At 29.5% G+C, this 16,323-nt stretch overlaps 1 protein-coding gene across 2 annotated transcripts; it reads right to left on the reverse strand.

The window, feature by feature from the left end:
• Positions 1 to 8,149: 8,149 nt before the first annotated feature.
• LOC130903046 (repetitive organellar protein-like) lies at positions 8,150 to 16,055 on the reverse strand. Of its 2 annotated transcripts, XM_057815311.1 has the most exons (6): positions 15,495 to 16,055; positions 14,972 to 15,212; positions 14,237 to 14,511; positions 13,003 to 13,122; positions 11,459 to 12,577; positions 8,150 to 8,635 (listed from the first exon to the last, which is right to left on the reverse strand). In XM_057815311.1, the coding sequence occupies exons 3-6, from the start codon at positions 14,342 to 14,344 to the stop codon at positions 8,225 to 8,227; spliced, it is 1,758 nt and encodes a 585-aa protein (XP_057671294.1). In that variant the 5' UTR covers positions 14,345 to 14,511; positions 14,972 to 15,212; positions 15,495 to 16,055; the 3' UTR covers positions 8,150 to 8,224. The 2 variants fall into 2 exon arrangements, with proteins under 2 accessions (XP_057671294.1, XP_057671295.1); XM_057815312.1 differs by lacking the exon at positions 13,003 to 13,122 and having other exon boundaries at positions 14,237 to 14,805.
• Positions 16,056 to 16,323: the final 268 nt, after the last annotated feature.

The following is a 16,323-nucleotide window of genomic DNA, read 5'->3' on the forward strand; positions in this document are numbered from 1 at the left end:
AAATAATTTTTTATTATGTTAAAATAAGTCGAAAACGTGGCAACGCCGCTCAACATAAAGTTTTTTCTATTTTTGTATATATTAGAAATGTGTTGTTGTTATATCGCCATTAAAACCCAACTAACACATGTTTTAATATTATTAATAAATAATACAGTCCACACATCAACAATTAGTTTATTTGAACCAGCAAAGAATTTTAAACAACGCTGTACCCAATAGCTTAATTCCATATATATTTGATATATACCACTAACTCATTCTCTAACTATAGATAGTTGTGATTTTCCGCGAATTATCCAACATAGTTGTCTAAATTCAATCCAAAGCTGCTTCCTTTTAGTGAAGAGGTGTCCAAGGAAGTCTCCTAACAAATAGGTTCCAAAATATCTGACTTCCACTTTCTGTTAAATTCTTATACGTTTATTGTAAGGAAGGGACAGTTTTCTCGTCTGTTTCTGAAGTACACGTGAATAGATTTAGACTCGTTAACTTAAATTCGCCATATTTTAACCATTGCTGTAGCCTGTCGATTTTGGCTTTAACGATTTATAATACATTTTGAGGATCTCGGTGTGAAGCTAGTAAAGCAGTGTAATCGCTTTATGATGCACTAAGTGTGTATATAGAAGATATTGTATTGGGCCATCTTGGTTAGATGTGTTTGTTTTGGTACTTAATCATGAAATACTGATCTTCAAGGTAGGATATGAGACTAAGGAATTAATTTAGGGGAAATAAATATCTGATTTTTTAAAGTAGATCCAAGTGTTTAACTTTATTAAAGGCCTGACCTACATCCTCACTTGCTTGATGGTAGAATGTTTCTCTGGTAAATTTAATAGACTCTCTAACAGTTTAGCCACTATTGGAAGTGAGGTGATTGGTCTATAGGAAGTAAGGTGTTTTTCCAGGTTTAGGTGTGAGGATTATTTCAGCAGCTTTCCACTGAATTGGAGAATAACCAATTCTGAATATTGCATTATAAATTTGTTACCATTTTAATGAATTTTTAGGGTCGTTGTTGAAGAAGTTTGATAGTCATGAAGCTATGGTCCGGGGACTTTTTTATTACTAGGAGATTTATGGCGTCTTGGACTTATTTTGTTGTTATTGTTGATGTGGAAGTTCCAGTTAGTAAGGAAAAGTCATATATCGATTGATATTGATTCCATATTCATCTGTTAAAGCATATTTTGGTTGAGAAATATTTTGTAAGTGTTTTGCGAAGGCTATTGCTTTTTCGCCGTTTTTGTACTTCCATTATCTCGTAGATGTTTTATTAAATTTGGAGAGTTATATCTATGAAATTGAAAAGCATAATACAACTTCAATTGATTATTATTATAATTCGGATTTAAAGCTCTTGATTTTGAAACGAAATTTTTTTAAAAAGAGCATTGCGAAAGGTAGCAAATTAGAGAAAAGTTTTCATGTAAGCAAGTACGTGAAATTGTTTATGGCAATAATCGTAAAATCGATGGATTTATGAGGATGTGCAGAATATCACAGATATTCATATGGAAGAAACGTATTCTCTCATTAATATGATTAATTTGCGCAGATTTATATCAAAAAATGTGGTGGTAGATGAACAATAGTGACTCGACATATGTCATCTATAAATCAGTCGAAATCTTCTGTTTGAATTAAGGAACGAGCTAACAGGATCACTTGTAGTGATAAAGGTCATCGATTCAAAACTCGAGGTGAAAATTTCGACAAATTGTCTGCGAACTTTTATAAAAGTTCGCAGCATACCAACAAATATCAGTAAAAGAAATGCGCTATGGTTTAAACCTCGAACCTGTGGCAAAGATGATTTTCAAAACTTTGAGCCAACAAGAAATTTCTAACACAGGGCTAGTAATTTTACACAACCATTCCTACCATTCAGTCCAAAAGGGTTAGTCTTTGAGGAATTCGAACTACTCGAAATTAAATGTACATTTTCGTGTGCAAATTCATTCATTGTTGATTACCAAAATAAACAAAGTTTTGATGATTATTTGATGTTTAATGATTATAATGAGATTACATTAAAAAAACACACAAATACTACACTTGAATTCAGATTTCAATCTACGTAGTAAGCGTGAGAAGTTGCCAGTTTTTCGTGTACTCCATGTAGCAATTTTTTTTAACAAACGATTGAACTATCTATTGAAAGAAAACCAAATAAATACGTAGGGCAATAACCAACTGAACTAACAAACACAGAATCGTGTAGATATGCACAAATAGAAATTACATATCGTTGATTAGAGGTACACGTCCGTCGCAAATGTACTTTACATTTTCATACCAGGCTTATGTCAAATTTGAGCTCATTGTATAACTATGTCGACCTTCACGAAAATGATGACGGCGACGTTAGAATAAAAAAGACGTTTTACGATACTCACGCTCTGAATATATTTTTGTTATTTTTATATTAAAAGAACTATTACGTTCAATTATTTTTGCTTTGAAACCTAATACAATAGCCGATGCCAGACAACAAATAATTTCAGAAAATAATATATTTACAATGACAAAATCTTGATAGTCTATACCTGTACAGAGACAAAACTTTTAACAATAACTCTCCTAATTCCCAGTTAAACATACCACCACAAAATTACCAAAATAGTTTCCAAAATCCTTACTATTTTCCACGTGGCTCAATCAATATACAATTACGTTCTTCGCCACATAAGAGGTTTTTCACTAATCGCCAAGTTTTTGGCCCTCCAAGGAATCAGAATTCATTCAAACCAAAACCGAAAGCTCTACAACCGAAACTTACCTCTATGAGTGGAATGTCAAACAATACGTTTACAAAACCACAGAATAACTTTTAAAGACCTATTCCTATAAGCGGAATTTCAAATTACTCCATAAACCGAACTTCCACATTAGTAAACCGAAATCAAGCTCCTAGAATCCAATATCTCCCTCAGAAAAACTTGAAACGATGAACAAATCTTAGACGATACAAATGACGAAAACTGCGAAAATATGTAGCCACAAATCGAACAATCATATAGAACTTCATTCAATCTATGACAGAACAGATCTTCCTTATATTAAAATTTTGAATCCACCTTTGAAACTCTTAATTCACACAGGTGCTACCAGATCATTCATTAACACCGAAATAGAAGAAAGTTTTTTCAGAATATATTGTTAAAGAGCCTTTTACTATCTGCTCCTTATTTCAAACAACAACCAAAGATTATTGTGCCAAAATTCCGACATTTCCAGAATTCAACAAAAAATCAACGATAAATTTTTGTATTTTCAAATTTCATAATGATTTCGATAGTCTCATTGGCTGTGACACAATAAAACAACTAGGTGTCGAAATAGATCTCAAAAATTTAATCCTTAAAACAACTAAAGCTCAGCTCCCCCTTTCACATTACGACAGTAGAAGAAAATTATTATTTTTAGCTAGAATTGAACCGAATTCTGTCGAATCTGCAAAAATGCCTGTATTAGTATTCATAATTGGTATTGTTGGCATAATTGCATAATTAGAGACGGAATTTCTCAGGCAGAAAATAGTTATGCCGTTGTAGACGTTATCAACAATAGAGATAATGTTGCAAAAATATACTTAAACGAGCCCGTTAAAACCACTCCAATTGAAAAAGAGTATGAAATTTTTCATATATCAGTAAAACCCTCTTTTAATGATACTAGCAATGCTAATGACATAACAGCATTAATACGTACTTCTCACTTAAATGAAGAAGAAAAGTTTTATATTACTAAACTTTGTAGGAAGTACTCAGATATATTTCATACAGAATATTCTACCTTAACTTTCACAATTCAGGTTAAACAAAAACCAAAAGACGAAATTCTCGTATTTACGAGGTCTTACAGATATCCTTACTTCCCTAAACCCGAGGTTGAAAAACAAATAAATGATATGTTAGAAAAAGGCAGCATCCGTCCAAACGACTCTCCTAGGAGTAGCCCAATTTTGATAGTAGGGCAAAAACTTGACGCTTCTGGTAAGAAGAAATGGACTATCGTAAACTTAATGAAATAACCATTTCATCATATAGAGATGCGTCCGGATGATATCAAGAAAACAACTTTCGGTGTTGAGAACGGTCATTATGAATACCTTCGTATGCCATTTCCAAAAATTTAAGAGAGAGTAAATTAAAGATTCAGTTAGAAAAATCAGAATTTTTAAAAAAGGAAGTTGCATTCCTTGGTCACATAGTTACACCAGATGGGATAAAACCAAACCCAGAAAAGATTCAAGCTATCCAAAATTACCCGATTCCGATTGCTAGGATATAATCACAAATTTATCAATAACAAAGCTTTTCACAGTGTGTTTAAAAAAGGGCGCTAAATTAAATATAAGCGATCCACTATACATTAAAGCTTTACTAACTAACGAAACAATTTTAGCTTACCCCGATTTTACTAAAGGCTATCATAACTACAGACTCTAGTAATTTTGCTATCGGTACAATTCTATCTAAAGGCCCTATTGGTTAAGATAAACCAATTTCATATGCCTCACGAACACTCAATGATGCAGAAACATCCTATTCTACAATAGAAAAAGAGCTTTTGGCCATAATATACTTATACTATGCTACCAAATATTTTAGACCTTATATTTTTGGAAGAAAATTCAAAATTTTTACAGATCATAAACCCCTACAGTGGTTAATGTCTCTAAGAGCCAAACTCGCGATTAGTACGTTGTAGATTAAAATTAGAGGAATTTGATTATGAAATTGTACATAATGAGTGTAGTCATCCAAAAAGTTAAGATATATATTTTTTATCCAATTTCCCCGATTCTATCGGTCCATATAGATATCTGTATGTATTATTTCCAAAGGCCATGTTGCTCTGGTTCTCTCGTTGTCAAACGGAAATCTAACCTGCTTTGCTTTCAAACATATTTCGCAAACGGTGTCAAAACTGTTTATATCCTTATTGTCTATATCCATCATCATATAGTTTTCCCATAATTTTTTAATGTTGTTTATATGTAAAATTTCCCAATTTTCTATATCAATTCATAATTTTTTTTCTTTTATTTCCGTCAAATAACTTGTTACAAAGCCACATTTACTAAAATTCACTTCATTAAAACCTGCTGAATTTTCTTCCCTTCAAAATCTTTTTCATCATTCTTCATAACATATACTTTTTCCTTTTCAAAAATCACTTACCTCTGGTTTTCAGTAAAGGCATTAACAGAAATTGAATTTTTACTTAAATCCAGCACAAAGAGAACTTCATTTAAAATACACTTTTCATTTTCAATAACCCCTAATCCCCCGGTTTTTATTTCACTGCCCTTTTTAGTTACCCAAATATCTACATTTTTCTCTACAAAATTTTTGAATAGGCTTTTATCATTAAACATGTGGGAGGTAGAGCCTGAATCTATCACAAAAATATGTTTATTATATGTAAGGTTCCTACTCTATTTCATAGGATGAAAATTGCACTATTTTATTTTTATTATGTGAAAGATTTTCACCATGCCTATTCCTAAAATAACAATCATTTTCAGTGCAGTTAGTTTCTTTACACATTGTTTGTCTATTGTTTCACAGTTCTTAGCATAGTGACCTCCGTTTCCGCAGTTATAACATTTATTTCACTTGTCATATCTCTATCCCTATTTCTACGCAAATGAGTAATATCCCCTTTTTTAAGCACCTGTGACATACCATTGAATTTACATTAAAAGCAACCAAGTGACCTTTCTCTTTATTTATACATGTTTCATTCTCGGATATTAACAAAGCTATAAGATTCTTGGGGGTTTTCTTATTTTTGAGGAGGGTTTCCATGCAGTTTTAAAAAAATTAAACCTATTTGGCCAAGAACTTAAAATTTTTGACATTAACATATCATCTGTTATATCCTACGACGATAATCCAAATTTTCTAACCAACGGTACGGAAACTGTTCGTTTATGTATTGACGAACTTGTAAAGAATAATGTGGTGGTGCTCCGTCGTGCAAATATATATATATATATATATATATATATATATATATATATATATATATATATATATATATATATTATAAATTTAGTTACGTGTACGTGCTTCTAAATTAAAATCGTCCAAATATTCTTCCAGTACCTCTGATAGCATATCAACGTATCTCCTGCGTGTCAAGGTACCTTCATAAAAAACTGGTCCAACACCAATAGTGCATGTATATACCCCTATTCGAATAATTTTCTTCGTCTGTCTAAAAAATGGTTTTAGTTCTCTTGTTTAAAAATTTTTTAATAATTTTTAATAGATACAATTTGACGTTTCGACTTTTTTTTAAATCTTCATCAAAATATGATATTGACACTGAAAAATTGCGTGTTTCTATTGATTCATAGATTACCTTCATCATGAATATTAAAATAAGAATAAAATCAAACTAAAGCTTTGTTCTATTAAGAAAAATTAATTACTCCTTGGTTTTTATATCTCAAATAAACAGTAGTAATCAATTAAATTATTTGTAGTTTTATTAGAATTTACAAAATAAAGATAAAAATTTTACTTAAATTATTTAGATCTTTTTTACCAATTATAGCTTTTTCGTTGTTATGAATGTGAACCATTTCTAAAAATTCTCTTTTTGGTGTATTAGATTCCGTTTCAAGAATTTTTGAATCTTTATAAATGAATTTTGTTTTTTATGATATTTCATGGTTCGTTAATGCAGTTCTATTTTTTTATTGTATTGATGACTTCTTTGACTATTTTCTAAATACTGAGAGGTTTGCCCTATGTAGACAGCGTCACAATTAGTACAAGGCACTTGATATATAATATTACTTCTTTTGTTTTTTGGAGTTATAGATTTCAATTTAGTGAAATATTTGGATAATATATTATGTCCTCTATGACTTATACTAATATCACATTTATCGAGATAATTCGATAATTGTTGGGAAAGTCCTGGTACATATGTTAAGGAAAAATGGGTTTAAAATTTTTACAAGCGTTAACAATATCGACAATCACCGGAAATCTGAATTAATTATTGTAAGTAAAATTTTAGTATTGTTATACATTTATATATATATTTCTTATATTGTATATTGTATTTGACCATAATTTCAGTCCCAGATGATGAATACTTATGTATTCGAAATCTGGTGACACGTTCCCAAACCGTTCTTATATATATATATATATATATATATATATATATATATATATATATATATATATATATATATATATATATATATATATATATATATATATATATATGTATATATATATATATTCTTGATTTTAGGTCCATTCTGTTTTAAAATTGTTTTTTTTTGATAATTGACACTGATAATTTGCTTATTTATATTGATTTGTAGATCATTAGAACTATATTCTAAAAAGAAATTTAATTTTTCTTGGTCTCTATATCTCAAATATATAGCAATAATCAATTAAATTATTTGTAGTCCTTGTTAATAAGGTAAGGAAAAATGTTTTATGTTTTGATGTTTCGTTTCAGTTTTGTTTTTAAATTGATTGTAGTATCTGTTTATCCTTTTCTTGAATATGCTATTCATCACTTTTTATGGTTAATTATTTTCTTTCAATGCAGTTTTTGCTTTTTGAGTAGCTAAGCATCCACATTCCGGATCTGATAGTTGGATAGATTTATCAGCTAAACTTATTATCACTGATCTTTTTTGTGTCACAGGATGACAATATCATATTTTGATAGACTCAAAGCGTCAAAATTTATATTTCTTTTAAAAACTATCAAAAAAAAACTAATTTTGAAACATAAGAGACCTAAAATCAAGAACATTTAGATGCATAAATATATCAAAAGGTCTAAGAAACAAGAAATTGAAGAAATTTATATATATATATATATATATATATATATATATATATATATATATATATATATATATATATATATATATATAATTTCTATTATATCCGTATGTTTGAGAACAATAAGAGAACCAAAATATTCTTGGACAAAAAGTCATTCTTTGATGTAACGATTATATATTCTATATTCATTATAGTTAAAATTTGGTGGACTTTTTCAATATTTCCAAAACCTACATACAGGGAAGAATTCTACATCTACATTTACTTAATCGTCCCTCTTATCAAATATACATTAAACTGTGTGAAAAATCATATAATTTATTAATACGGTATAAAAATGGCATTTACTGTAACACGACACATTCTGTTTTAGATTTCTAAGCTTCACTTGTCGAGTTCAACGAATCTTCTTTTTCTTCCAATGTTTTCTTCAGAAAAATATTAGTCTCTTTTAGATTTTTGAGATTTTTTATAAGATTATCATTTTCTTTCTTCAAGTCCATGATATGTTGTATCAATCTTTGATTTTCATTTTCGATGTTACTAAGACAGTCCACCAACTTCTCGTTTTTTGCTTTCAAATTATTTAATTTAAGAGTTAAAGTATTAATGTCTGATTCTAAGTTACTGGTTTTACTTTTATGTTCTAGTGTTTGAGAATTAAGGTCATTGACAGAATCTTCAAGTCTAGTTACTAAAAAACTTAATTTTTCTTGGGTAGAAGTTATCAAACTATCTTTCTTCTCAATTTCTACTCTCATTTGGTTTGCATATTTGTTGAACTTCTCCTGATAAAAAATACAAACAATTCATTTAACACAACAGTGGAAAATATGTAGTATGTAAGTCAAATAAATTGAATTAACAAATTTACGAATTTAAAAAAGTTGGTCCAAAGCAAGGATAAAATTTTATCCAAGCAATTTAACGAAAATTTAGGTAATCTTGTGTTTATTGACAATTTGCTTAATGTTTTAAAAAATATTTTGGTTTCAATTCAATGTAACGAATAAATGACTACTTTCAACTCTCAGGAACTATTTTGAAAACGTCTGCAAATACTTTAAAACGCTATTTAAAAAATGGAACACAAAAATGGTCACACTGAATTAAAAAATCAATAAATTAATTTTCAACACAAAAGGAAAAGAAATTGATGAACATATGGAAATTAATACCGGGAATGTTGGGCTTTACAATGGGTGGATAATGATAGTACCAAGTAAGATAAATCAGACGCAAAAAGAACTAAGCAGCTGCAAAAAAATAATTCTAGGATTAAATGAAACAAGTTGGTATGGGTCCGGTAAAATCAAACTACAAACTTACTATACTCATCAAAAAAAGACTTAGTCTTAGACAAAGAATTAGATTTTAAGACAAATAAAGAGACAATATCGAAAAATCTAGAATAGGAAAACGTATCAGGTTCATACGGACTAAATTTAAGCAAAAATTTAGAGTCTTGCTAATGGTGAATGTATATACACCAACAAACCAATAAAACGTTGAAATTAAACAAGAATTCTACAAAAAAATAACGTGCAATAATCGATTGCTGGAAAATTGAGGAAGAAATAAAGAGATTAAGACAAAAAATAGTAATAAAAGAAAAGAACATAGATATAATGATAGTCGACAAGGCAATGAAATAAAAGGAGAATTGCATCGTGCAATGTCATAGCAATTCTGGCAAAGGAAATTTCAAAAGAAATGTTGGATTGCAAAATAGATATTTTGGCTCCTCAAGAAATACGATGGAAGGGAGAAGAACAAATAAATAAAGGAAAATATGTTCTGTTTTATGGCGGAGAAAGAAAAACGGGTTTTATGATAAGCAAAATAATTCTAAGAAATGTACTAAATTACAAGTGAGAGAATACCACACAATAAAAAATGGTGTAGAAAATAACAATAAATAATATCTACGCATCAACAGAGGAACAGAGGAAGCAAAAGACGAAGATAAAGATGAATGCTATGAAAAACTCGTTAAGGTATTTAAGAATGTTACAAGACATGATACATTAATAGTTTTTGGAAAATGACCGCAAAACATAAAAACAAGACTAATAAGTACCAAGTTGTGTGGCTGAAAAGCACACCTTACACGAAACAACTTACGATAATGGGAGTTGACCATCAATTAGTGATAATTAAATATTAAATATATAATGGTAAATATAGTGAACAAGACAATAAAAGGTAGAAAATGGAATTGGAAAAAACTGAAACGAATACGGAAAAGAAATAGAAAAGCAAGGAAAATATACTATTCATGAACAATGAAACGAGATTGAGAAAAGTGTTATAAATGCAACGCAGGAAGTCATTCATATAGAAGATATGAGAAGCAATAATAAATTGTTTCACCAAGAATATATAATAATAACTAAAAAGAAAAAAGAAGGTAGGTTGAAGTGAAAAAGCAACAAGCATATTATGATAATATAATAAAAACAAACTTGGATAATGATAATAAAAATAATGTGAATATATATTTAACGCACTATATCAAATATTAAAGAAGAATAAAGGAGTCACTATTTTAAAATATTATTCCCGGAAATAGAAAATGAATACAAAGATGATGTAAGCGATAATGGTTCAATACTAGAAAAGAAGAAAAACCGATGGAAGTGGAATGTAATGACATAGGATATGGAAAAACTGAAAGTACCCCAAAAGTTGATATGACTATCCTAAATTATAGGGGACCGGTAATGACCACCTGAGGAATTTGAAATAAATGCCGAGGTAAGACAAAGTGATGGCCTCTCAGCGGTATTGTTTAACATTGCAATGAAAGGCGTAATGAAGGAATATAATATCGAAAGAAGAATCGTTAATGAATCAAAATAAATAATAGCATATGCTGATGATTTAACTTTAATAGAAAATTAGAAACATAGAGTAACACTAAAAATAACGGAAGAATTAATTAGTAGAAATCAATAGCGGTATTCCAGCAGAGCTAATAAAGTAATAAACATATCTTTCAACAGCAATACTTCACTCACTCCTGATAAAAATCTGGAATGATGAGAGTAGTCCGAAAGACTAGAATAATTGTAAAAACTGTCATTCGGTACGAGATGGAGTAAGCTCATAATTATTTTGGATTTTCACCATAAGACAAACTGCCCAATAATGAAGCTGTATTCAAAAGTGGTAACTCTTGCATTGATCATATTAGGCCAGGGAAAATAATAATGGTACAAAATGAAGTTATCTGCCGCCAACTTTGTTTAACATTTTAATAGATTAGATAATGAGGCAAACAGAAAAAATTGAAAACCAGGAAGACTATGAATTCACGGATGACATATGTCTGTTAACAACAAATAGAAATGAAACATTTTTACTATTTAGGCAGCATAATAAATACAAAAGTGATACTTAAACTGACATCAAATCTGTTTCATACCAATGTAAAACGTTCAAAATTCGTTGAGAACTATATGTTGCTGTTGCTGTGTGATTTTTCAAATATTAAAGCTGGCACTAATACTTCAAAATTACACAAATACATTCCTTGAATATTGCCTTTGTGGATTTTATATTAATATTCTAAGTTTGTACTGATGATAGTATTAAAATGTTAATCTTACTTGTTCTTCATCCCTTGCTTTAGATAATGTATTTATATAATGAACCAATCTCTTTTTATCATTTTCTTGATCTTCTAAGCAAGCTTCCAAATCTTCTAACCGAATTTCTAAGGAATTTCGCTCTATTTCTACATATTTTGTTCTATCTAGTTGATCTCTCAATAAATCACATTCATGTTCCAATCCAATCAGAGTTTCATATTTTGATTTGAATATATCACGCTCAGCTTTCAATGCTTCCAAACATTGAATTTGTTTCCTCATTTTCTCAACATCTTCTAACTTCCTTATCATTTCCTCAAGACTGTACTTCAGATGATCACGTTCTACCCTTAATCTTTCTTTGTCTTCACATAAGGATTTGAGATTTGTTATTTTCTGTTCCATGCAAACAATTTTGGATTCTAAAATCTCTCTTTCCGCTTTTCTGTTGAATTCTTCTCCTTCGACAATAGACAATTTCCGTTTTAATTGATTCAATTCTATTTCCAAAAAATTTTTCTCTCTTCTCATTTTTAAAACACAATTCTCCAGTTCATCCACTATAGCTGCTTTCTTTTTTAAATTATGAATTTCTTGATCTAGAATACCCAGTTGTTCTACTTTTTGACTTAGTCTTTCTCGATCTATCAAGACTTCCTCTAGAAGTAGAGATCTTTGCCTGAGCACTTCAACATCGTTGAGTGAGTAGGTGTACAAACAAAGTTCTTTTTCTAAATTGCGAACTTTTTCTCTTAGCTGTTTCTCTTCATTGGTGGCTTCAATTTTGAGTTTGAGTTCTTCTATTAACTTTGGAGTGACTGGAAAGCATCCTAATTTGGAGAATGAGTCTTCATAAAAAAATATTTGCTCCTTCAGTTTGTCATTTTCTCTTTGTATGATTGACAGTTGTGAGCAATATTTTTTCATTACCTCTACTTCCTTTCTTATTATTCTAACCCGCAATTCAGGTGTAATGTCTTGATTGCGCATCTGTTTGATATTCTGGTCCAATTGTTTGATTTCATTGTCCATTAGTAAGATTTCTAGGTTTTGGGGTAAATTAGAAGGACCTGCTTTTTCGGCATCGTCTTTGGAAGCAGCCTCTACATAGCAAAGTTTTTGTTCTTCATAACTTTCCTAAAATCAGAAGACGATAGTAAAATATCTGTGTTGAATAAAGCAAATACTAGGATTTGTGAACAGAAGGTAATCACAGGGAATCAAATAAGGTAAATGTTGCGATAGAGGCAATAAATTAAAACGCTAATTTTTCTGCAGCAGGTCCTTATAGTACTATAAAAGTATAATCAATCTGAAGTGTAAGTGGAGATAGGTTAGTATATTAAAAACAAATGTGATTGCCAAACTTCACAATTCAAAAAGAGGACTACTAGATGTCTGAGGTAATAATTATTCATACCAAATAATAATGCGTCCTTCAACATGTGCTAGAATATGTATTAAATGTATAAATCGATTAACACCATAAAAATGATATAAAAATTTTTAGACTCATTTTGCCGAATATTTCCTAAAGAAATAATTTTTGTAAAATGATTCACCCGCAGTTCCTGTTGATTTTTTGAGTCATCTTGTTTCTCAGCTACTTCTTTTTTGCTGTTCAAGTGAGATATCATAGCGGAAGTCATATTTTCTTGTCCTCTACCATATGATTCTTCAGCCTAAAATTATTTTTAATTTTATTATGTAATTTACATTTTGTATTTTGTGAAATATCTTGTATTCATTAAATGAATTCATGAAATTATTGGAAACATTTATTCTTCAACTTTAAAATAGCCATAAGAGTCTCAAGTGAAAAATTCTTAATTTGATAATTCACAATGTCAGATGCCGAAATAGAGGAATTACAGGAAGTAGTGATTGATATTTAGATGGAGAAAATGATATTTGGTATATATGTTATATTTTTGGATCAGCTAAATTAATTTTTAATGTTTACACCCTTAAATGATGCCATTTTGGTCAGGTACAATTGTCGTTAACAATCTAAATATAGGTGATCTAGATACTTTGATATAACATCAATCATAAATAGTTAATTTTAATACCAAGCATGTGAGTTCCATTGAGCATTAGAAAATATTGTGTATTTTACTCCAATTTAGATTGATTCAAGTCTCATTTTAAATTGTTACGTGGTTTTTAGCATGAAAACTAAAAAATGTAAGTAAATTTAGAGAATCCCACGAATGATATTTTATAAATTCCAAATTAGTATTGGATGAGCTTAGTATTTCTCAACTTTCCGATTCTTTCCTAAAATATATTAAAAGTTGAGGTGCCAAATGGGGGTGAGGATAATGATTCATCAATACGTTTTCCAAATAATCTCGCATATTCCAAAATATTCCTCTCTTAATTCAATAAGTACTATTTTATGTCTGCACACTTTCTTTTGAAATTATTTAGATCAGTTTTGGTTCATTACATCCGTTAAGAATGGTCAATTGGATAGATTTAAAAATAAGTTGTTAAATGTAAGAAAACTTAATGATTTAAGGCATATTTGTCAGATGGTAGTAGCTGTTGAATACATTAACTGTGAACGATATTTTGAAAATTAACCTTCACTTCGTAAAAAAGTTTATCCATTCCCATTCTCAACGCAATACAGGACAGTGATATTCCTGTGATTCCTTTGGAATGGAATTTTATCATTATCATTTATTTATGAGAATTACATTCTAATTTGTTTAAAAAAAACCTTGTGGCTACCTCTCTATAGAACATACACTGTTTCCTAATAATTATAGAAGTATGATTAAAACTTACCACTAGATTATTCCTCAATGCAATTATTTCAGTATCTTTAGGAATAACTAAAGCATATAAATTTTCTTTAGAACCTATTGTCGTGCAATTTAAAATAAGTCTACCCATTTCTTGTTTTGACTGACTTTTTATATTAATTCTTCTTTTCTTAATATTTTGTTTTTTATTGCCATTGTTCAAGCTTCCTCTTCATCTACAGCTTTTTCTGCCGATTTTACCAAAGTTACACCTTTCTTCCTTTTTTTTCATCAATTGATACTGTTTTGAATGTTGTGCTATCAAAAAATAATAAGTAGAAAATTTAGAACGTTTTATTTTGAAAGAGCCAGATTTTTCTGATCGACTTTTGTTTATTGGAAATTGTATTAAAACAGATTTAATCTTCTGCATTAACCTTAACTTAAACTTTTTTTTATGAGATAAACTCGATTCAGGAATTTCCAGTTCTGAAATTATGGTTTCAGTTATTTTACTCATTTTTGTATGTATATGTGTACTTTGTCCTGGGAGCATTTTTAAAACTTGAGATGATTTTGGAGTTTGATCCACTGCATCTTCAAATAGCTCATCTATAAAAATAAGAGTCTTTCAAGCAACGTGTTGAAATAAATGACAATAAAAGTAATTCAAATGTTACTTATATCTTATTTGATAATATAGTTAATAGTATGGTATTGATTCTCATTTATCCCGTTGTTCCCATAATTACATCTGAAAGAAAAAGGAAATATTCACCTTTATCTGTTTCAGAAGATTTTTGTTGTACTTTTTCATCCCCCTTAATTTGATTGTATATATTTTTGCAATTGTATGTTTCCATGCCTTCCACAATTCCTTTGGATTTTATGCTTTCTTTATCGTCTCTGGCCTTTTTGTTACCAACTTGCATTTCACAGGTACTTCTTTTGATCTTAAAAATATTAGTTGATACATCTGTAGCATTTGGTTGGTCTCTTGTAATTTTTAATACGTTATCCTAGAATATTGAATGCCAAAGTTACGTGGTTTTCAAAAACATATCTATCCCTTTTTAAAAACACACAAAATACACAATATAATCATATAAAAGAGATTATAAAATTTATAGGCTATTTTGGAAACGAAAAAATTACAAATTCGAAAAGAGAAATAGTAAATCTTTTATTGTGTTATTTGTATACCTCGTTATATTTTGAAAAAGAAATGTGGATAAAAAAGAAGGGATTTTCCAGAAGTAAATAATATAGAATTTGAAAAGTTAAGACAAATATGTACTTACATTTTTCAACTGAGTAAGTTTTATTTTGTCAATATTCTGAACAAGATACTGAATATTGTTTATATACATATCTGTATCTAAATCAGTCTGTACACTTTCTCCATCATTCAATAAAATTGCTACTTCTTGAGCAATAACTGACTGACAGTTATCCCCTGTAGATGTAATTGCTTTAACTTCAGTACTAACATTTTCTTTATCTTTTGTTGAAAATTTTGATATAAAAGTTTGCTCTTTAACCGTTTCTTCCTCCTCGTCTGTGCCATCTTTGTTCTCGTCTTTCACTTTCCTTTGACATTTTGATATGTGTTCTCTAAAGTCGTCGTCAGTTTCTATCTCTTCTATTTTAGCTTTTAACTCGGTTTCTTCATCGGTTTTAGATATATCGTCAATACTAATAGATAAAGATGGTGTAGAGAATTTATAGTAAAGAATTATATCATTTCTGAAATTTTCTTCTTCACTCTTGATCCTCGAATTGGTGTTTGAAAAACGTGGTGGTGTTGATTCACTGGAAATGTTTGTTATACTGATTGATGATAGTTGGGATACGATTCTTGAACGAGTCAAACTATTATCTGAAATATTTGAATTATATTATAAAAACAGAAAAAAATTGATAGAACTACAATTGTGAAAAAAAAAAGCATTTGGAGTATTTCTGTGATAGATGAAAGTGCTCCAGTTGCAATGCCTTTCTAGACTAGGTTCAAAAAAGGTTTGTATATAGTAAACCAAACCTCCTTATTAGCTTATTTACAGAGCATTGCAGTCTCAGGAAGCACCTGATAAGGAATAGATCTAATAGACGTTGCATCTATTTGGAATA

This window comes from Diorhabda carinulata, chromosome Y (genome assembly GCF_026250575.1).
Source record: "Diorhabda carinulata isolate Delta chromosome Y, icDioCari1.1, whole genome shotgun sequence".
In the NCBI taxonomy this organism is placed as follows: Eukaryota; Metazoa; Arthropoda; class Insecta; order Coleoptera; family Chrysomelidae; genus Diorhabda; species Diorhabda carinulata.